Source organism: Alosa sapidissima, chromosome 4 (genome assembly GCF_018492685.1).
Source record: "Alosa sapidissima isolate fAloSap1 chromosome 4, fAloSap1.pri, whole genome shotgun sequence".
Classification (NCBI taxonomy): Eukaryota; Metazoa; Chordata; class Actinopteri; order Clupeiformes; family Clupeidae; genus Alosa; species Alosa sapidissima.
Window position 1 is genome coordinate 3088273 of NC_055960.1, and position 24239 is coordinate 3112511.

The following is a 24239-nucleotide window of genomic DNA, read 5'->3' on the forward strand; positions in this document are numbered from 1 at the left end:
TCCTATTGCACCAGACTACCTTCTGAAGTTTGTCAGCTGCAACTGTGTAGGCGTCTGTGACACTCTCAGGTGCTGCTGTAAAAAGCAAGGAGTCAAGTGTATTTCTGCTTGTTGGAACTGTCATGGTAACTCTTCCCAGAACATCAACCAGCCAGAAGATAACAGGAGTGAGGAAGTGCAGGGGAGTTGAGGGATGAGGTTTGTTAAAGTTTAAACTGATTAAGAAAGTTTTGTTTTGTAACAAAACAAGGTGTTTCCCCGAGGATTTGGCCGTGGATAAATTGGGAGGTGTTACTAGACACCTATAGGAACACATAGTAAAAAAAGCTATTGGTAAGAATTTTTTTTGCAGATTGGCTGAAAAAAAGTCTAACTTTCCCTAACTATATGACGGCTAAAACAGAAATATGTTGGGTTGATCAAGACTACATGTCTGATTCAAGTTGAAATGAATTTTCATGGGACATTACCTCCTGATTGAACCTGCAGTTGAGAGTGCACCAACCGATCTGCATCAGGCCCTGGGATGAAATGAGCACCTCATACACCCACTTCCCTACAAAAGCACAAGTTGTTAAATGTAGGATTACAGATGAATAACACAGCACTAATACAGGGTTCCCACTCGAAGTTAAATGTAAAATTCCATGATTTTTCCCAATTTTAAACTGCTACAACAAAATTCCCTGATATTCCATGACTTTGACCCAAAAATGATAACATTTCCTGACTTTCCATGTCTGGAAAAATAGACTCTCCAAAATTCCATTGTATTCCAGAAATTCTATATTCCTTAGGAACCCTGCTAATTTATTAATAAAGCAGCACATGATAGGATAAAGAGGCAGAGAGGTGAATAAACAACCAAACAAAATGAGGATGCTGTAGGTCTCAACTCATTGGGGTAAATTCATAAAAAGCTGTCAATCATCAACAACTTATACATATGTAATCTACACAATGACTTTTGACAATCAGACTTGTTTTTTAGGGATAGGGTTCCTTCATTAGCTTGGCATTGATTAATGCAGATGGAGAATCTGAAATAAACAAGACGTAACATCACAGCAACACAGTCATTACTGGTGTGCTGGTGTGCTGAATTGGTTAATCTTAATGTTCAGTATTTCAGCATGATATACAAAGGTGAATCCGCGCCTTGACTTTGGCTGTAATCCAACTGGTGGTGCGTAGGATCCAAACAAATTAATGAAGGATATACAAAGACTCAGCATGCCAGATTTCAGCATGCCAGTTCAGATTTATAGGCAAATGTCATGAATTACCCCAAAGTTAGCCATTTTACATGTTGATTTCACATGCAATGCTAATGTCAATCAAATCAAATTCACTTAATAGTGAGTCACAGAATTACCTTTGAATACACAAGTGGTAGCTCTGATGGAGCTGAAATTGCTGTGGCCAATGACCTTAAGTTCAAGAAAGAAGAAGTAACAAAAACATTAATAAACAGCATAATTGTGCATGTAAAATTTGTATTTGAAACCATTTATCAGAGGTATTTTGTATCACACACTTGCAATATCCCCACATCAATCTTGGTGCAAGAGTTCTGCATAAAACAATTTCTTCCTACCCCAAGGAGATCATCATCAACAAAGAGGAGGCCTTCAAAGCCACTGGTGTGGTCCAACACTACCGTAAAGGGTCCAAGACGGCCTTCAGCTGCCTGGTCTTGAACGGCAAGGGAAAAGACAGAAATGCGAGAGGGAGAGAGGAGAGTGGTCATTATGTTAGGCGATTTTGCCACAAGGTAGTACTCTGATTGAAGCTCTTCAAATACAAACGAAACTGTAAACAAACATTGTATGCACTCACAGACCAGTCAACAATTAAATTGATCATCAACTGAAAAATTCAATTGGACATTATATTAAACAAGTGAAGGTCTAAGCTGCTAGAGACAATGAGAGCACATAGCACAGAAATGTTATCACACTGGAACCCAGACCCTTAACAAAGGTCAAACTAAACACACTAGCAGCACTATTCATTGACCATAAACATTGTGATCCCTCAAAGACTGCCCAGAACTGGACATTATGTAGGACCTTCAAAATAGGATTGTTGGAATATGGGAACTTGATTTTGGAGATATGGCCAGGGGGTAGGACAAACCCTTGGTTGGGTGGTGGGAGATTTTAAAAAGAGAGAGAGGCTAATGTGACAAAAAGCACATATATGGTTTAGATGATTGGGATGGTCTTGGCCACTATTATACTCTTCCACATCCATGATCACTGAGTACTGAGCTCCTCAGTAAATAATAGGTTTTGGCTTTAGATTTGGTGACCTCAAGATGCAACTTTTTTCCCTACTACTACTAAACAATACCTCCAGGACACAACACATTGGTGCAGTTCATAATGCCTCCCACAACCCTACCTGCATCAGGAATGAAACTGCTGAAATGGTGCAGTATTTCTAATACCTAGAACTCACCCTGGACATTAAGCTTAGAGATTATTGAGTTTTAAAATCCATAAACAATGCCAACAGAGACTCTCTGCTAATTAAAGTAGCTCTGGTAATTAGAGTGAGAGCTGGAGCACACTGATCGCTATCAGTCTTTTATTACAGTGCAAACACTTGACTGATGTTTCGATACTACTGTGTCTTCTACAGAGTCAACTCTGTATCTTCCTCAGAGTCAACACGGAGGAAGACACAGAAGTGTTGAAACGTCAGTCAAGTGTCTACACTGAAATAAAAGACTGCAAGCGATCAGTGTGCTCCAGCTCCCTCTCTTCATCTTATTAGAGACTCTCTGCTCAGCTAGTTCAAAGCACTTTCCATTGCCCTGTACCACCCGTTACTGCTGTATAAGTGCAGAACCCAACTCATACTTTCTATGTTCCCCAGCTTCTATGCTAACTGCCTCCAACAGAAACAAACTCGTACGCACAGAGCCGACGCTAAGGGGGGCAAAAGGGGGCGGTGTCCCCTCAAATCAAATCTGTGCCCCCCTAGTGTGACCACCAGATAGGCTATTACATTTCTATTTTGTTACTATTTCATGTAAATATGGTCTTCTTTTGTGAGTTAGGCTACATGCAGCGACAGAAAAACTCCCACCGCCTCTCCTCGTCCTGCTCTCACTCTCTCAGACACACAACGGAGACTCTGTAGCCTACTTGAATCAGAACAATCTAAGGTTGTTGCAGCACAGAATGACAGCTCAGCCCGATATTCACTAAATGTTAGCATTATAAACGTGTGACACGACGTGAATCTGAGGAAGACCAGTAGGTCGAAACGTCATGTAAGCCAAACATAAGAAAATTAAGCAAGAAAACTACCAAGTAGTGTGCGGACTTCTCTTAAACATTTTTCATTATCAACACCACAGCGCAAATTAGGTTCAATAGGCTACTCATGCATGCAAATGAACTAGTTTGTTCTTATCACAACAAAGTCAATCTCGGATATAAAATTTGTTAGACAGGCAAAGTTATTAGCAGTTAGCAACATGCATGGTGCCATAGGTGGTAAGGTAGGCCTCATGTTAGAACACAGCTGGATCTCGCTGGATCGCAAATGCCCCCTCTGTCACTATACTCTGCAGCCGAGTCACAACGTATCCAATATGATCCACCGCCAAGCCACTAAGCGCAGAGCACATAGCATTGCACATGACTCCAGTCACCCCCTCAACCCATTCTTCATGCTGCTCCCATCAGGGCATATGCTGGCCTTGAAACAGGCACACTTTGGCAGGAGGTTTGTATTGTCAGCCATAGCCTAATTAAACACAACTTTTCACTGTATTTATTATGAATCCAGGTGTTTCAAAACATTTGAGCATGGCCAACATACAGGTACTGTACACTACCGGTCAAAAGCTTGGGGTCACTTAGATTTTTTCATTCCACTCCATTATAGACAGAATACCAGCTGAGATCAGTTGCATTCTTTTTTTTAATCAGGGGAGCAGTTTGCAGATTACATTATGTGCTTACATAATTGAAAAAAGGGTTCTCGACTGTTGTGGAAAGAAATGGCTGATCTTTAATGCAATATCTTCATTGCCTATTATCAGCAACCATTCATCCAATGTTCCATAGGCACATTCTGTTTACTAATCTCATATCATTTTAAAAGGCTAACTAACATTTGACCGGTAGTGTATATGCCACATTGTGCATATGCATATGTTACATTCAGGGCAGGTTAGGGTGTTAGGGCATGATCAGACTGCAGGCATTCACTGGATCCCTAAGGAGAAAATAAAGATTCATTTGTCAAGTTCCTGTGCAGGCCATGGCACATTTCTGAACAACAATCTGACCTCTACTGTCTTCTGTGAGCTCGCCCTCTGACAGCAGGTGCTCCAAATGGGCCTCCAGGTCTGGGAAGGTTAAGGTTTTCCTACACAGAAGAACAATCCCATCAGTAATAGTCCCATACACATACATACATACATACATACATACATGTATACATGAATAAACAACTCTTAAGTCCAAATGAAAGGCAATACATGCAGATAGGCTATACTAAGCAGCTTTGGAAACCAATAGCCTAATGTCAGCTGTCATTGGTCCATTCCCTTACGTTGCTGAACTGAACTAATGTTTTCTGTGACTTAATAACAGGTCCTGATAAGGTTAACGTTAATTTATCCAATTCTCTGACATTAATCTGAGGAGGACTACACTACTCGTCATAAATGTTATGACGAGATAGCCTTGCCTAGCGCTAGAGTTAAAACCAAATTAGTTGCTATACATAGGTATGATTAATTTACCAACAGATTGGGACTGAAACTATCAATAGAAAGCATAATGCTAGCCCATATGTGGCGTACTGGTTAATTCATTAGTTTGTTTTGATCGAAGTTGCTTGGTAGAATTGCCTCGGTTAGGCTTCATTTTATCACCTACGTTTTTGCTGCTTCAATAGTCTATCTAGTTAACATCCTTCAACTGTCAACTCTTAAAAATCAGTTATTTAACCAATTATTTAACAAAGTCCCTTGCTGACATCTATATATAATCAATTATATTAATAAATGTGCCTTAATTTGAAGTAATGTTGTAGTCTGTCTTTCCTTCTTATGGTGTGTTGGCCATAAGACATAATGACACAAATGAATGAAATATGTGTTTTTGCCTATCTATTTTCAAAAGCCATTCATGTTTCCAGCCAATCACTAAAGTGGTGTCTCACGTGCCCATATGCATATATACTGTTTATGTACTGTATAGTTAACTTTGGAAGTGATGCTCTGGCATGTGACCTTTGTGACCTTGCCCAATATGCCCGAAGGCCAAGTGGTCTTGCCCCAAAGATGATGAAATTCTCGGCCTGTATATCATCCTAAAGTGTTCAACTTTAAAGCTCTGCACTGCAACCATGTATGCACAGGTTCAAGCTTTCATGCTTTTTAAACAGGTTCAAGCTTTATTTGCATTTCTATATTTAAAGCTTTTCTTTCAAACGATGGCCTCTGAATCGCTTAAATAAATCATATGCTGCTTCATCATATTTTTCTGATGTGCACAGAGGGAGGTATCTAGAACAGTTAAAAATACTTCAGTGGGAACTGTGCTGAGGTCCAGCACACACAGATTACGGAGTTAAGCACAGCTGAAGTCTAAACCATGTCCAGGCCACCTTCACCGGCTCATCTTACCTTTGGCTTGGTTCATCATACACTATGTATAGAGCAGTGGGAAACATGACTCTGCTCAAGGATTGGAAATGGCCTATAAAGACATAAGAATAAGAGTGGGGGAAGCACAACAAACTGAGCCCACCCATCCACCACCACCCCCATTTCTGTACAGTGGTGGACACACTACCCCATTTTTGAAGAATTTGAGCCTGTTTACATTTGTCATTAAAATGTGTAGTGGGTGTTCTGATCACCAGTGAACCGTTCTAAATACAACTGACACAAATATATACTGACAGAATGAGGAAGAAAGCTAGGATCATTGCAGATAGTACACACCCTCTCTCTAGCCAGTTTCAGCTCCTGAAGTCTGGGAGGCGCTACAGAGTGCCTCTGGCCAAAAGTGGATTTAAAATCCTTTACTCCAAATGCCATCAGTATCCTCAATCAAACCAAGTGACAATATCAAACTGAGATGCTATTTCTTCTATTTCTTCTTTTACTTTTATTTTTATGTATTTTTTACTCTTATTCTTTTCTATGTATTTTATCATGATATTTCAACTCATATGTCTGAGATGATATTGTGGCTGTATGTCTATCTGTCTTTTATGTCTGGTGAGCCAAAGAAAAATGTCCACCTTGGTGGACATTAAATATTTATTCTATTCTATTCTATTCTAAGGCAAAAGGCCCAAAAAAGGACTTTAAAAAAGGTTTCGCTTGCAATAATATTGTGTTTTGTCATGTTGTGCCAGTCAATTTTTGCTACATTGCTATTTTCTGTGAAATGTTGTGAATCGTGTATTTAAAGTGCTTTAAAGGAGTTTGCAATTCAACTGAACCTGTAAGCAGCTGATGTGAGTCCATATCTGGGAAATACATGGTGCAGGTAGTCACTCAGCAGCTTCTCATTCACAATCCCTACAAGGAACACAGGCATAGCTTATATGTCCAGTTTGCAGTTTTACCCAGGACAAGACTAAAACACAAGCGTTTATTGCCCCAAGTTAAATGCAAATCTGCTTCCCCTTCAGTATGTTTAGTGTGCCACAGAATTGTCTACCCCCTCCATCAATTCAGAGTGCTTTGCTGCTGTCTAACTAGCTATCGTAGCTTGGAAATCATAATACTCAGTTTCAATAGATGATTAAAGTGTTTTGTATTGGATTATCTCTTTAAACTGTGCCGACCACATAGAAAAAGTATTCCCATCACAGAGGATACACAGTTTCCAATCGAGTAAGGTGTAGTCAGGGTTAGCTCAGTTCCGTGTTGCTATGATACAAGAGGAGTCTGACACAGTACTGGACAAGACATTGAGAACTGAACTCAATGGCCAAATTAGTTTACTGGCCAAATTAATTTACAGCCCATTTTTTTTTTTTTTTGAAAATCTCAAATTCAGAGATTGCTGAAATAATCTACACTTCATCCACTGCATTTTAACTGTCAATTCAATCTGTAGGCCTACTTGTTAAAGACTTTGCTGACTATTTGTGACTGATAAATCAAAAGAAACTATTTCACAGTAGTTTTTTAACAAGTCCCTCTGGTACTAGCAAGCTGTATAGGATATACACACATATCTCAATACAATTAAGTTCAGAAAACCTAAAAAAACACCACCACAGTAGAGAAAAATGGCAAATAATCTAAAAGAGTATTTGCAATTTGCTAGTGTAGTTCCTTTAAACAACAGATTCCAATTCAAGCCATCATACAGTTATAAAGAGCCATTGTATGCTGTAAAGTACTATCAACACTGAAAGGGGCGGATCTAAAGACAACCTGTTGTATTCATCAAATTAACTTCAAATAAATAAATAGACAAAACCGTCAGGTTGTTTCATCTATAAGAGGAAACGGTATGAAAAGGAGATGCAGTCCTTTGGAGAGGGAATAAATGTGTACAGTAGATTGGAGAAAGTGTGTGCCTTGCTGACATACCACACAGATTATAGAGCATAGCTGGAGCTCACCTGTGGCTTTGGGTTTCTCAGTGTCGGAGGCCAGGCGGTAATTAGCACGGCTCAAGGCTGTACCTCCTCCCTTAGAGCTCATGTTGCTCCTTTGTTGTCGCTCTGTGAGAAACATGTAGAAAACAGATGTTTTGAATTTGACAAAAGGTAAAATTAAGTTCCACGGCGATTTCAGTGAGAAAGGAAAAGAGCCCTTAATCAGGAAAGTGACTGGTAATAACGCGAACTTGTTCGGTTTCCAAAACTTTGAAGTAGCTCTTACGCCCCTAAGTCCTGAATATGTCAATATACCGGTAAATCAAGATGCAACAATAAAACTGAATCTGATTCTGATTCTCTGAGGGACTCTGGCTTTTTCTTCATCCCAAATCACTTACCGACCGTTCATCTTTACACCAACATTGTTTGTCCTCCAACTGTGTGGTTTAGGGCTGTACCCCGACCCTGTATGAAATCGCAGTGTAAATCTACGAATAACTGAATTTTTGCATTGCAAAGAATGAACTGCGCGTTCATTTCAGAAAGATGTCATTGTAAGGTTAACGTTACCCTTCAAACTAGACACTTTCATTCTTTACGATAGGCTATTGATCTAACATAAATTCGATGACAGCTCGTATATTGTAACGTTATGTTGAATGTTGTCTTACAAATGGTCGGACATGTCGCTAAAACCACTACATATTAAACTATCGTCAGCATTTCGTGTCTTGCTTGCTTTCCCTGGATCTTGTAACATTACATGATGTTGGGAGTGAGACTGATAACGGCAACATCAGTATCGATAGCTAAGAGGCAGCTAGCAAGCAGGCTAACTTGTGGTATGTAGACCAATTTCAGAAACAGCTCCTTGATTCAACTGGGGTCAACCAGTAACAGACACTAAGCGCACAACTCAAACAAGATTTTCGCTGGCTGGCGAAGGATACTTTCCAGGGTGTCAATGATTTAACGTTAGTCACTCCATGACAGTGACAGCCATTGAAGCTTTGCTTAGCCTCATAGTAACAGCTATCCGCTTAGCTCCTAGCAAAGTATACTCACCAAGGGCCTTGGAAAAACGACACAGATATCTAAAACCGTGCACGTTTCGTCAGTTGTTTATATACAAAGTGAGCACACGACTCGCTCAGTGAATCGAGCCGGTTTCGTTTCAAAACAACTCTCCAAATTGTGTCAACACTACAAGTAACATTACCTCTTCTTCACGCAATTCCAAGTCACGGAGCGTCGGTTGGACCAAAAATGTTTAAGGTACACAAAAACGCGAATCTCATGCCTATGTCACCGCTACATCTGTGTCACACTTCTCTCAAACAATTGTCATCATGGCCATTATCTTATTGGCCAGTTCTATGAAAAAGATTTTCATGCCCCTGAATAGGAAGTATAATAAAAAATGCATTTTTTCCCCATCAAAATACCAAATGTTTTAATTATTTGTTTGAAATTCCACACTGTACAATATACAATTTAAAGGCAAAATAATACACAAACTTAGATAGAACTGAAAGTTGTCAGTTATTTGTTACAAATAAAACAGATTCAAAGTCATTCTGATTTTAGGAAAGAGACTCTGGCACACACACCCTCCTTTCCGTACTTCTCCTCAAGTTGACACTTAGAGATTGGATCTTCTGACAGCAGAAGCTGGTCCTCCCTCTGACTCCACAGTGGCCGAGGAAATGTCCCCTGCAGAAGGTGGCACTGAGCTAATGTAACATCACCACTTGCCTTTAGCAGTGATTTAGTAACGTCAAGCAGGTTCTTACTGCAATCTTTCATCAAGTCCAAGACTAACCTTTCTCCTTCCAAATTCACAGGGTGTGGAGCACAGCCCTCCTCCTGTGAGGTATGGCTAAAGTCATCCTCTTGTGACTCGCCCTCTAACAGGAACAAGTGGCTCCTGCAGGAACTTTGCTTTACATTACACGTTTTGGTGCTCTCCCCATACTCAGCAGTCTTATGACTATTACATTTTGACCCCATACTTTTCTTCTGTTGTGGAGGTGAGCCAGTCACTTGTTCCATAGCCTCATGAAATATCTCAGTTTCACTGTCTGACTGCGAAAGGATAGAGGCAGTCATCTGAGGCCGACTGTTATCTTCAGTCTAAAACAAAAGAGTTGAACCCAATTAACAAAGTATGACATGCTGACTAAATTCTAAAGGTAGATAGTCACTCAATAGCAAGGATGTATGGAACATAAAGTAGTTCTTCTCTCCACGTCATTTATCTCAATAGAATGTAGAAAAAATATTCAGATTACAACCCTTCCAAGAATGCTTATTCATTCACAATAATAATAAATAGCTGTAGCTGTATGTCTTTAAAGTCTGTAACAAACAGACCAAGTCTGATTTTTCAGACAAAATATTTACACAAAATTCTGCAGGCTATTAAACACATGCATTCTAATTAGTCTATACACCCCAAGGATGAAATTAGTTGCAATGAAAATTTTGATTTTACAATTGATATTGTGGGGCTGTTTTTAGGGAACCTTATTAAAGTGCATGGAATCATGAACCCCAAGAAAAACCTCAACATTTTCAATGGAAATCTGTCAATCTCTGCCAAGACACTAAAATTGGGTCATAATTAGATTCTTCATCAGGTCAATAAACCAAAACAAATATCAAAACAAAAATGGTTTACTGAACACAAAATCAAGCTTCTGCCATTGCCATCTCAGTCCCCTGATCTAACGTCCATAGAAAAATAGTGGTGTGCGTTCAGCACTACAAGATCGAACGTGCTTGCTGATTTGACAATAACTGACCAGGAACCCATTGCATTTTCTTCCTACAGATAGGTCTTGTTATAACCTCTCTGTACACTTTCAAAGTTTACAATACTTTGTCTGTAGAAACCCTCACCACACTACCACAGAAGTGTAATTATATTTTGAGCATTGTTAGTGAAATAGCGACTTGGTACCTTGCCCGGTTAGCATCACTGTAAGTCCATTCAGTGCAGTGTTTCCCATACATTGACTTATTTGTGGCGGCCCACCACAATATCAACATTGACCACCACACAATGATTTTTCAGGTTGTACTAAATTGTGCTTAAATCTGGTTAGTATCATAACCACGCTGTGCTAATTTGTTAAAAAACTGTTGCCTTCAAGTTAATTCTGTAAACCAACCACCACAAATAGAATTCAATTCTCTGGGAAACACTGCAGTGATAATGCAAATAAACGGTCTTGCTCAAAACGGTACCAATTAACATAATTTTGCATAAAGTTGTTAACTACCGTAAATAAACCCTAGGTTGTTTTTACTCTAGATTTACACTTTAAATACAAAGTGAATGAAAATCACTTCAAAAACGCAATCTGGTGTTTCAATCCATTGTAACGGTAACACTTTGTCCAGCATGCATCCAGCTCCACTGTATGTTTGCAGAGAACTACCTCCTCAAACTGTTTGCCAGTGTTCACAAACATTTGCCTATGTTTTGCAAATTTGAACGCACCTCAGGTCAGCCTCTTACCCAAAGTGAATTACGAAATTCCCTCACTGCCCTGTCAAGAATACCCAGTCCTCTCTTGGTTGGTGTCGATGTTTTTGATGATTGCAAACCTCCTTCTTTAGGGGTCAACTCATTCCCAGGACCTGCATTTCACAAACATTATTATAAAAGCTTCAAACATTCATGTTAAATACATACAACATCAACCTAAACAAAATATACACAGACAAAATATACACAGATTTCTTTTTTTATGAATGTCAACAGCACAAGGGTAGTAACATGCCTTTTTGCACTCTCAATAAACACAAAGCTACACTAGCCTAAAACAATAATTTCTGGCCATCAATATAAACAGAGAGGAAAAGAGAAAGGAGCCACGTGGGAGATCCATAGGCTACATGGTGCGGCTAAAAGAATATTTGCATTTGAGTTTGAAAGGCCTTGGCCTACATGTTATAACTTAACTTATAACTTAAGATGTAAAATGTATCAATGTAACTGTATTCCAAATGCCACCCTTTTAAATTGTAACTGTATTTAAACAGTTACTCAAATTTTGTATTTTAAATTCATAATCCAGAATACATGTATTCTGATACTTCCCAACACTGCCTATCAATAAAGTAGTTCATTGGAAAAGACACCACATTTGGGTTGGTTTTATCTTGATAACTGATAACTCCTAGAAAACTGCTCAAGGCACATAGATGGACAGACCCAATTACAATACCAGATAAAAATATAAATAGAAAACAACACATACCAAAAAATATATTATAAGCAGAATTTGCAACTGAAACCAGGGTTCAACATTAGCCTTTAAAAGTGGTTGCCAGCTGGGCAACAAGGCATGAGGTTTTGCCAAAGACAAAAAATGGTTGCCCCATTATTAACGGCCTGTTATTTTCAGTTTTCTCGATTTGTGCACTAAAATAAGGATGACACTAGTTAGCGCCTGCCTCCACACATTGAGCCACGACCACTCGCTTTGCAGCTTTCTCATGCTGCTTTGATTGCCAATCAAAAGTTTTTCAATGTTTATCGAAATTGTATAGATTAGATAGAGTTTATAGATTCTGCTTGAATCTCTCCACACACACACAAACACACACAGAAAATGATGGCTTATAACATATGTTTCTATTTCACATATTTTGGAATTCACTATAGTTTAAATATTTTGTTAATAATGTATAGTATTTTATAATCTGCATAATTACTAGTAGCTAAAATATGTTAGCCTGACGAGCCAAACCCACATTAAAATGTAGGGTCTGGGCACTCACCATTCCCAGTGCTCAGTCCGAGGGGCGGGATAATCGGTTGTCTTTCAAATTTCCTCTGCACGCAATAGGACAGCGCTATGAGTCCTATGGTTTCCCACCAGCGGAGCTAGTTGGCTAGTTCAAACTTTTGCCAACTTAATAAAAGCTTAACTCGTGTCACACTGTTCGCCAACAGCAACATTATCTTATTTGTTTTCAAGTAGCAGGGAATTCAAGCCAAACCGTTGCAACTCTGCCATCAATCGTTATATTAAGCCCGCCTAACAACTCTATACACGATTTGATTGGCCTGATAGAAGTTTAATTTTTCGAGCTCACAAGCCAATGGAGAGTGACTAGACTAGCCCAGCTCTAGGGTGCTTCTAGAAATATGTAGTAATTTGAATACTTCATATTGATTTTTAAATTATTACACTTAGGCATATCTTTAGGTCATAGATACATATACTGTCTGTATCTATGTTTAATGTGGTGTGTAGGGCTAATTGAGTGCGCAATTGGTTGTGTGTAGGTGTAATTGAGTGCCTGTCACTTTAAGAAATGCATGAGTAATTAGCCTTTAGTCTCACCCTATCTTTTACTGTCTAAGAGTCTCACGGTTTTAGGCTAGTGAATAATAGTTGTGCATGGTGAGTAAGGTGGATGCAATACATTATGTTTTCTATGTCATTAGATAAAATAAATGTTCAAAAAACTAACAAGTCAAAGAAAATCTTAATGGGATCATGGGAAGTGTTTTGCAATGTTCATTAATGATTTTAGTGACCACTACACGAATGACAGACATAACCTGAGCTAGCAGGATAGTTTGCAAGGAGCTCTCTCCAGATGTAAAAGTTTGCCAAGGTTAAGTTGCCTATTTCTAAATGACGTTAAACCCAATAGTAGGCTTAAATTACCTAAATCCCATAGCCTAGGTAGGTTAGCAACAAAAACTTGAGATGCAAGTGAGCAAATCAACTTGATATTAGCCTATTATTATGAGTTATGCATCACTTAAACTAGCAGCCATGTCTCTCTGTTTATGGCACGACAGCTGCACATACATGTGTGAGGAGAAAAGACGCACAGCCACAGGCTAGGGGAGTAGGCTCTAGAAGCATGCCTTGCGCACACGCATGTTACTTCAAAAGAACATGTGGGGAAATTTTGTTGAGGTTGTCACTCGTCATAATTTGGTTGCTGGGCAACCGTTACTGTCGAGCCCTGACTGAAACTAACGTAGCCTAAATAGTGCAGGACTCACCACTCATCCCTTGATTTCCACCCCCTTCATCTGCATCAAGTCTGGATCTCTTAAGAGAGGGTTCATCTTCAGGCACTACTACCACGTCTCCCTCGGGGCATTCTCCAGGTGTCTGTTGCCCTGTAGCAGAAGCTCCACTTCCATCTCCATCTAGTGCCTCTTCAGCAGGATGTTCAGGCCTTTCTTCTGGAGGATGATCTACTGCTACCCCTTCAACTACAGCTGACTCAGACTCAGCTCCAGACAAGGTGGCAGGCTCATTCACAGGTAACTGAACAGGGATGTCATTATCCAATAGCACTTGCTGTGCAGTATCTTTGTGAGGCTTAGGCATGGACACAAACTCCAGTTGCCCCATCTTGCCCTTTGGTGGCCTGTCCCTTAAGTGTTTGAGATAACGGTCTTTCATAGACTGCCAGCTGTGGGGCGTAATCTTCTGCTTTTCCATAAGCTGCCATACACTGTTGCCTCGTGCCTCTTTCTGACGCTTTGATATGTAGTTCAAAATCGCTTCGTCCTCATCTGTCGTGTAACCCATTCGTCCAACCGCTGCTTCTTTAGATCGCAGTGATCTCGTCTGGATGTTTTGTGTGGTGCTCAGCCTGTAATTCATCTCATCCAATTGCTGGTTCTTCTTCACACAGTCCCAAATGTACTGGGTAGAGACATAAAGTTCTCCGCTATTGTTGGTGATGTCAGTTATCTCCTTCGGATCTGCAAGCAGAAGGGCACCAGGTTCCCGGAAACGGGTTAGACACCCACCCCCAGCATAAATCATATCACGAAGTTGGGCTTTTGCAGGACCCGGACGAATGTAGAAGCGCATCTGCTCTCCTTTACAGTCCAAGAACAGGACAGGAGAAATGGCGGAAGTTGAAGACATTCTAAAACGTGAAAGACAAGTTATATGTAACTGCTTTTTTCATCAATCTTGTTTGTATTATTTGATAACGTAACAGTTACACATACAAGACGTGTTGTCACTCTGACACCTTTTCTGCCCTGTATTCTAGATCCCCACTGTAGAATCTTTACACCTCGGTCTTGGGTATGTTTAACGTAACCAAGCTAATTTTGTTTGCCCTTGCAATAGAATACTAATTATGCCAAACTACATTGTAGATATAACGTTAGAGTGTAATGTTACAACGCTTGTTCCTCATGATCTTGGAGCAAGCGAACGTCACTTTCTCTCGAGAAAGGACTCCCGGACCACCGTCTCGCTATCCGGAGAAATAATCTTTGGTAACCGGTATTTACCGATTTCCGGCTCCCATTGACTTCCATTCAACACATGTAAACAAAACGTCAATTATGTGGTTAAACTAACGCCGCTGACTTATGCCAGCAACCATTTCACTTTGATAATAAACTACATTTTGGTACAACATACATAGAGCAGGAATAACAACTGCTTAAGCAGTGAGGAGAAATTTTATGCAAAGCGTCGCTCAGCCCCTAAGACCCCTGTGCCCATTGCCTAAATTTGTGGTCTTTTAATGTCGAATGTCAGTCGAATGGCAGGGCGGTGGTAGTGTAGTGGTTAAGGAGCTGGGCTAGCGTGCAGTAGCCTGAAAGTTTGTCGGGTCAATTCCCGGCTTCCACCGTTGTGCCCTTGAGCAAGGCACTTAACCCCAAGTTGCTCTGGGGACAATGTGATCCCTTGTAATATGGCTGACATATGTCACTTTGGTCAAGAAGTGTCTGCTAAATGTAATGTAATGTAATTACATTCCAAAACGTACCTTAATAATACTCCACAATTTATAAAGGTACTAAGTTTAAAAAGAAAAAACAAAGATTATTCGACGGTCGCTTCTTTTCTAATAAATATAATGGGCTACATTACATATTTCAAGCCACTAGATGGCGCCATTTCACTGCACTTCGGGCCTTTTTTGGATGTAAAAGCAAGGAGTGAAATGGCGTCATCTGGTGGCCGTGCAGCACAATAGCGCCATAATTATTGTAATCCCTCTGATATATTGTGTTTTTTTGTTTTTTTTACTTCGTTCATTTATTAATTGTGATGTAATATATAGGTATGTTTTTTAATGTAATTAACTAACAAGTTAGGGATAACGGCCGCCAAGGTAACCTGTGACCTAAACCTTGTTTACATGTGTTCAAAAGAAGTCAATGGGGGCCGCAAATCGGTCAATAGCGGTGACCAAACAATATTTCTCCGGATAGCGTGACAGCGGTCCGACCCAGCAGTATCAAATACAGCACTACTTCTATCCAATAGCTTGCAATTAGTTGACCGTCACACAACGATTCAAACCGCCTACGTGCACACTTCAAATACTTAGTTGAAGTATAGTGCAGATATTGGGACAATACAGTGGGCACAACGCAAGTAAGCGCAGTGCACACTAACAGTGTACGTTAGCTGCTAAGTTACGGACGGAAGTATGCTGTTTGAGCATAGACAGTAGCAGCTAAAAGATAGGGTTTGAGACACAGCATCTGTGAACCAAGTTGGGCTTGACGTTAGGGTGTCTATTATATTTTGGCTCAGTGGAACAAGCTAACGTAATGTTGGTAACGTAAACGTTAAGACGTAGATGTTTATACACACAGGAGTCCACCTCATAGGTTTACCTTAGAACATATACAATATTATTCTCATCCATTTACCTTCTGGAGTGCAATTCCATCGTAGCATACAGATATAGGCTTTACTATCGTTATGAGTGGACAGTTTCTCGATGTTTTACACCTCACTGACAAATATTTTGAGAAAGTAACGTCAAGTAACTTACAGAGTACGAACTTCACGCGGGAAAGCGAGATAGACACTTCAGCAGCAGCGGATAACGACAAAAAAATTCAATATGGCCGCCATTCACTAATCCTTCAGAATAAAAGTCGGAATTTATTCTGTTATTCATTAGTTCATTACAGACTGTAGGCTATACCAGGGGATCCCAAACTTTCCCACGACAAGGCCCCCCAAATACTTTATCGAGATAGTCGACAAATTATTATAATGGCATTGTATTTTTCAAATGTATTTATTTGTTGCTTTTATTTTACCATTCAACCTGCTGAGGCCTCTCTGGCAGGTCCCCACTTTGAAAACCACTGGGCTATTAGTAGCCTATATGGTTCATTACGCCCCCTCAGAATTATAATGTTCTAAACTTTTCACAATGAATACCACCTCCAAGTACCACCATATGATATTAAAATATGCTACTAGACCAATTTTACATTGTAGCCTAGGCCCTATGTTTTACATAATAAAAAAAAACTAGTTTAAATTTAACTCCATCAAGGTTTTTTTATTGTAGGCCTATACATATTTTGATTTTATCATTTGTAGTGATTATTTCATCTTTATGAAAGAAAAAAAACATCTCGGAGACTCCTGCATGGAGTGGGCCATATAGTCCGCGTACCACCAATGGTACTCAGTTTGAGAACCACTGTTCTATATGAATTTTTGGTCAAAATTTAGTTAATGACATACTATTCTTATTCTGTGACAATTAAAGAAGGTGAGATGAAGTGTGTCGGCTATGGAATTCTAAAACGTTGAAGCTCAAAATCTCAGAACTACTCATAAAACTGTGTAATTCCAAGGGACAATTTTTGTACGCTGTGGCTGTGAGTGGCGTGGGTGAGTCACTTCTTCTACTTTCCTGCCTCTCCTCTGACCTCGAGAACTGTAGCTCAGAGTGTCACCAACTCCTCTGCTCTCTGTACCTCCTACATCTAAAAAAAAATTCCACATATTCCTGTGTATGACATTCTGTGCATAAACCATTTCCTTTTCCTACCGGCTTCAGTGCTGCATTCAATCCTGTAGGCTATGTCCCATGCTTAATCTTGAGTATTTCTTCCTTATTCTTAATTATTTTTCCTCCAACCTGTTTTTGAATGTTGTATAGTACCTAGGTTCTGCTTCCCATTCTTCTTGCCACTTCGTTGTTATTTCAATTTATTTTAGCTTTTGCTTCTCCTTTCCCTATTGGAACCTGAATTTCTATTTATTTTTTAGTGCCTTTAGCTAAATCATCTGCCTTTTCATGCATGCTGGAACCCTACAGAACTGACCTGTAATTCCTAGGCTTTGAATACTTAACATATGTCTAACCTACTAGATCATCTCTGACTGAAACACCACTTTCAAAGCTCTGCAATACAACCACTGAATCTGAGCATCTGTTATTACCAGTCATTTCAATTGAATATACTGAGAGGTTATTATTTAATCCAGTTCTTAACTGGTCTGGCTGTGGGACCCACAATTCCATGATCCTATTAATTAAATCCCAACCCATATATTTTTTTAGCGATCAAGCCAACAGATACGGTGAGCTAAGAAGTGAAGTGCCTGTAGGCATACTTGTTTGGAACATTCTGATGTTTGGCATTACATTTGTGAAGTCTTCAACTCCTGATAAGTATATATACTCTTTTGATCCTATGAGGGAAATTTGATGTCACCTTTCAAAGTGCTCGACAGGTTTGTCTTTGACAGGGGTGCTTTTGTTATGTGGTATTTTCTATGTGCCAGCAATTGTGAACATCACACACTGGTTTCTGGGTTTCTGTCCCATTTCATCTCAATTTAAGTCAATCCATATCCTACTATCTTGTCTATATCCATGGCAAAGACTGACATACAAATAGTATATACGTCTATAAAAATAAAGGTCCAATAATATATCTGATAAGGGGTAACATTTGAAATGGGCGATTTTTTATTTTTTATTTTTTAAACCACAAGCTCCGCGACCCACCCAGAGCGGTTCCATGACCCACTTTTGGGTCCCGACCCACTAGTTAAGAACCACTGAAAATGTATATAGCCCACTTCAGACCTCTTTTAAATTCAGGAAGGTAAATTCCTACACCACAATGACCATTTTGGTTTTTTGATCCATCTGTGTAAATTTTAACAAAACCTTAAAATGAAGAAGACAAATATCTTTCACCATACCATGCAAAACTCTGATCATCTGGGTGTTCTCTCTTTTCTTTTAAAGTTACTTCTGGAACTGGAAGCATCCAGCGAGTAACTTCATTCAATTATTGCAGGACTAAACTCTAACTCTTTGATGCCGTACTGTTCTGATAAATTATGTAGGCCTATGTCCCATCTAAACCCTTAGCCTTTGTTTGATATTTTAATACTGATGCTGCTGGATTATTACTATTCCCCAACAACCTAATGGGATCTATCATGCACCTGGCGCAAAGTGGCGCAAAGCTTATTCTTATCTTACACTTAATAATGTGATGATTTTTCGTCATGCGCTCCACTTTTATTAAGCCTTGCGCCCATGTGTGTCGTAATTAGCAACCTAAGGTGTGGTCTGGCGCATGATTCAAAAATCGTCTATGGCAGCATCACACAGACAAACACACTAGATCTGGGTAACGTCGCTATGACTACGATTATGATTATGAACGTGATTATGCTCTTGATGGCTTTTGTAGTTGGCTGTACATTGTGCACTGTTACGTTCAAAGATGCTGAAGTAGACTGACTTAAGGTCAGTCATGTTGTGGAATTCTCCAGCTTTCAGGCTGAAGCAAACTAGGCTGACAAACTCAATATCTGATATCTGACTATGCCAACATTGTTCTTGCTTTTCAAATTCCTTACCCTCGTCATATCTCTTTTTACCATGTTGAACGTTCATGTTTCATGTTGAAATATGACTCATGAAAACGCTCTTTTGTCTGCTTCTGATAGAAGAGGCACTGATCTGTGCTGGCAGCAGTTGCTGCTGAACGAGTCTCACTAGATGGACTTGACGCAGGTACAGGTGTTGCTGCAGGTTCAGAAGATGGTCTACAGTGTTCTGAAGACACTGAGTCCTGCCTGCTTCACATGCCTTCTGGTATAGCGAATCTGGTATAGCGAACATCTGTTTCTTCTGTTGTGGTAGAGAATATGTAATATGTAATATGTAATATGATTATATATATATATATATATATATATACATTAGGGCTGTCAATTGATTAAAAAAAATAATCTAATTAATTACATACTCTGTAATTAATTAATCTAAATTAATCGCATAAATAATTTTTGCTGTGAAAGTATTCAAATGAATACTTGAATAATCAGCATTAGTGACTTTAAAGGTCAAAAACTCTTTTATTATTATTTTCACTGTTCAAATAATTGCCATAATAATCTATGATATGACCTATGTTGAGGAAATAAATTCAAAGTGCTTCAAATTCAAATAAATTCAAAATAAAGTAGGCTAAAGTTTTTTTTTCACATACAAGGCATTTCAGGCCACAGATATAACCTTGGGGACACAATGAAAATATATTAACACTCCCCTCAATGTCAACATTTCTTTGCATTGTGACTAGAGTTGATGAGTTGACTCCGGTGATATGCAATTCCTTGCTGCAGACATTGCAGGGGACTTTCATTTTCAACACTTTTTTTATCAACACCATTAGGCCATTTTTTAAAAGTAAATGTTCCAATCAATGATCCAGGCAGCACGTTTTCTTCTCTCTCCTTCATTTTACAGTCTAATTTTTACTGATTAGAACGGCTCGGGGTCAAAGGTCATACGGAATCGATTAATCTGCACTAATTTTACGAAAAAGGAGGACGCCTCTGCGCGGCGGACTTTGCTATATGCAATAGCCAGCGTCACGAGACTAATAATACAGAGCACTACGTTGAGCAGCTCCTGCATGGCACTATTGAGAAGACCGTGCTGTGTTGAGCACATTAAGAATTGTGCCAGAAGCATCGCCGGTCCAAATCCGGCTTGATGCTTCGGCTGCCGTTGCGGCCGGTGTCTCTCGCTCTCCTGTTTTACGCTAGGCCGTCCAGTGGTCAGCTCGTTCGCGAGTGCAGGCCGCCACGCAAAATCTTATGATGTGCGTGACTGTTTGTAATTGTTTGCTTTCTGTTTGTTGTGCTTTTTTACTGAGGGCATTTATATTGTGATGATTTTCACTTTTAATGATGTTTCACAAAACAAGTCAGTCGTTTGCTTTTAACAACCTCAACCTACATGACTTACATTCTGGCTTGTCATCCTACACAACACACTCCACCAAAAGGGTGGCCATTTCAGCACAGCTACAGAACAACATTGTGGAAACACACAAGCATGAACATGAATGCACAATTCCTGCATCACTGCAAAAACACAGTTACACCTCTAATAACTAATATCCACATGAAATAAAACAATAAAACATTGAGACCATTAAACAAAGCACACTGGGTAATGGCAAATTCAACACATGAATTGGTTGCTATGGACTCGTTGCTAAGGAGTTCTAACCAGGAAGCTCAGAGGTTTCCTCAGTCATCACATTGCTCCCACCTATGGAGTCAGCCGTCCCGGGCGACTCCCAAAGTCTACACACAAAGTCCTGCAGGGCTGATGGAAGTCTCTGCTGGTGCCGCGGGCGCCCAGTTGGTAGTGGTGTGCGTGGCGGAGAGGCAGCAGTGGTCTGAGAAGGCAGAGGAGCAGAGGCCAGAGGGTCTCTTGACGCATTCCTCATTGGACTCGGCGGCTGAGATTGAGTCAGGGGGAATGTAGGGCCGCTGCAGTCTCTGTCCTCACCTGCAGTCACAGCTGGCTCAGCCAAAGGCTGATATGGGGCCAAGTGATCACGGTGGAGAACCACCATGCGACGTCGACGACCATTCATGCGCACCCTGTACACCAGTGGTTCTTAACTGGTCTGGCTTTGGGACCCACAATTTCCGTTGTTCATGAAGTCACGACCCATATATATTTTATAGCGTTCAAGACAACAGATTTGGTGAGCTACATGCTAAGAAAGGCGAAGTGCCTGTAGGCCTATTTGTTTGGAACATGCTGTTTGGCATTACATTTGTGAAGTCTCTAACTCCTGATGTCACCTTAAAGTACTTGACAGGTCTGTCTTTGACAGGTGTACTTTATTATGAGGCATTTTCACTCATGTTCCAGCAATTGTGAATATCGCACACTGTTGATTCTGCACCATTTCGTCTCAATTTAAGTCTATTTGAAATGGGCGATTTCTTCCTTTTTTTTAACCACAAGCTCCGCGACCCAATAAAAGAAAGGTTCCGCGACCCACTTTTGGGTCCCGACCCACCAGTTAAGAACCACTGCTGTACACCACCCATTTTAAGTACCTCGCATGGCCCTTGCCAGTGACTGCAGAGTTTAGGTGACAGTCCCTTCTTCCTAACGGGACAGTGAACCCAGACTTTGTCTCCAACAACAAAGTCTCTCTGGTTGCTGCGGGTATCATATGCCCATTTTTGTTTTGCCGCAGCTTCTCCTTGTGCTGTACGAGCAAGTTCATGGACAGTTCTCAGCCTGTCCCACTACCTGCATAGATGTTCCATGCTGTTGCCTCCCTGGATCTCTGGCTCTGGTGGAGCACCAAACACCAAATCCACAGGTGTCCGTAGCTCCCTCTCAAACATGAGGGCAGCAGGGGTGCAACCTGTTGACTCCTGGACGGCTGTCCTGTACGACCAGAGAACAAGGGGAAGGTGCTGGTCCCAGTCGCACTGGTGTGTGCTGGTTAGAATTGCAAGCTGGGTGGTGAGGGTGTGATTAAATCGCTCCACGAGTCCATCACTTTGTGGATGCAGAGGGGTGGTGCGGGTCTTTTTCACACCCAACCGGCGATCTCCCGTTCTTTTACGCCACGCCGCCCGGTGGTCAGCGCGGTCCCGCTGGCACGTGACATCTTATGAAGCCGAGTGCGTGACTGTTTTTAACTGTTTGTGTTCTGTTTGTTGTGCTTTTTTACTGAGGGCAATCATATTAATTATTGATATCAATTGCAACACCCAGAGGAATAAAAATCAATTTTACAAAATAGGGGAATGTCGCCGAGCAGCGGACTTTGACCTACACGCAGTAGCCGGCGTCACGAGACTCTAATCATGTATATAATGAGCACTGCATTAATCAGCGTCTCCGTGGCACACATAGAAAAGGCAGCCCTGTGCTATATAGCACTTTAAGAATTGCATCGCCTGTTCGAATCTGGCCTGATGCACTGCGCCGCCGTTTCCGCGATCTCCCTTTCTGTTACGCTGACAATGTCTTAGCCTATATGTGGAGCGCTTTGGGTTGCATACTGTGCACGTTAAATGCGCTATACAAATAAAACTGACTTGACTTGACTTGTCACGCGACATCTTATGAAGCCGAGTGCGTGACTGTTTGTAACTGTTTGCGTTCTGTTTGTTGTGCTTTTTTACTGAGGGCATTCATATTAATCATTGATATCAATTGCAACAGCCAGAGGAATAAAAATCAATTTTACGATTTATTAATTTATGAACACAGTGTTCAATTACCTATTTTTGAGGGTAAAATAAACTTGGGCTTTCCTGGAAGCAACTGATGGAAACTGAGGTATGGGACAGGTGTGTAAGTGTGTGTGTGCCTGCTTGCCTGCATGTTTGTGTTTTTATGTGTGTGTGCGTGTGTGTGTGTGTGTGTGTGTGTGTGTGTGTGTGTGTGTGTGTGTGTGTGCATGCATAGTGTACAGTTACTAAATGTACACATAATATTCATTTATTGTATTATTGTATGCCCCCCCCCCATGAACGGAATTCCACAAAACCTGTCAGCTAAAGACCTACAATTACAATGCCTCGTTTTTGCCGTTTCATTTATAACTAGGTGGCGCTATACATCAAATGAGTGGATATGGAATGGGTTGACATGGCCCCTGGAGGCCAACATACAAAAAAAATTGGTCATCGTAGGCCCTACGGTTCTCGAGATATTCACAGAAAACTGTGTCCGGCCATTTACAGGCCAGTTGGTGTAGTCACTCAAATTTACACATAAATTAATTTATTGTATGGCACCCCATGAGCGGAATTCCATGAAACTTGGCATGCATTCAGAGGATGTCAGAATGATCCTACTCCTCCAATTTTGTGCAGTTTTGACCCTGTCAGCCAGAGATACCTGCGCTTACAACACCTCATTTTTGCTTTTTAATTTTTAACTAGGTGGCACTATACATCAAATGAGGGGTTATGGGATGGGTTGACATGGCCCCTTGAGACCAACATACTAAAAAAAAAAAAAAGATCCTCCTAGACCCTACGGTTCTTAGATATTCACAAAAAAACTGTGTCCGGCCTACCTTCCTTTTGGGGGGTCCAGTTAGGCGGATCAAAATGAAAAACAATGGTTCCGTGTCATCTTTGTGGGGATACTTGCCCACCAAGTTTCATGCACTCCGGTCTTTCCGTGTCCCAGGAATCGTTGACACAAAATTACTGAAAAATCCGGAAGAAAAAAACTCTGACTAAACCCATATGACGCCGCTTCACAGAGGGCTGGAAGACACTTTCATATGAGACATTGTTGAGAATGGGGTCCTCTAATTAACTTGAACCAGGAGTAATAGAAGCTCTAATAGCCTCCACCTTCTCAGTAAAAAAGGACAAGATTTTTTTACAATCAGCATCACTTTTAATTATAATAATAATAATAATAATAATAATAATAATAAGCTTTATTTGTATAGCACCTTTCATACACAGAATGCAGCTCAAAGTGCTTTACATTTGAAGCATGTAACACAATAATAGTCAGTCAGTCATTATCAATGACTTTTCTTC

General features: G+C 40.4%; 2 protein-coding genes across 7 annotated transcripts in view; both read right to left on the minus strand.

Moving 5' to 3' along the window:
* The window catches only part of LOC121707433 (E3 ubiquitin-protein ligase RNF123), a 120560-nt gene extending 111657 nt beyond the window's left edge, over positions 1-8903 (minus strand). The window contains exons 1-7 of one of the 4 annotated variants that reach the window (XM_042089988.1): positions 8819-8903; positions 7621-7722; positions 6484-6562; positions 4310-4389; positions 1598-1695; positions 1376-1430; positions 471-556 (exon numbers count right to left, since the gene is read on the minus strand). In XM_042089988.1, coding sequence (XP_041945922.1) covers positions 471-556; positions 1376-1430; positions 1598-1695; positions 4310-4389; positions 6484-6562; positions 7621-7702 — 480 coding nt within the window. In that variant the 5' untranslated portion in view covers positions 7703-7722; positions 8819-8903. The other 3 variants (XM_042089987.1, XM_042089989.1, XM_042089990.1) reach the window with 3 other exon arrangements.
* Positions 8904-9031: 128 nt separating this feature from the next.
* Positions 9032-16480, minus strand: LOC121707449 (telomeric repeat binding factor 2, interacting protein). 3 transcript variants are annotated; one of them, XM_042090042.1, is made up of 4 exons: positions 16402-16480; positions 13637-14520; positions 11123-11244; positions 9032-9732 (listed from the first exon to the last, which is right to left on the minus strand). In XM_042090042.1, the coding sequence occupies exons 2-4, from the start codon at positions 14517-14519 to the stop codon at positions 9172-9174; spliced, it is 1566 nt and encodes a 521-aa protein (XP_041945976.1). In that variant the 5' UTR covers position 14520; positions 16402-16480; the 3' UTR covers positions 9032-9171. The 3 variants fall into 3 exon arrangements, with proteins under 3 accessions (XP_041945976.1, XP_041945978.1, XP_041945975.1); XM_042090044.1 differs by having other exon boundaries at positions 13637-14350; positions 16277-16450; XM_042090041.1 differs by having other exon boundaries at positions 16277-16445.
* Positions 16481-24239: the final 7759 nt, after the last annotated feature.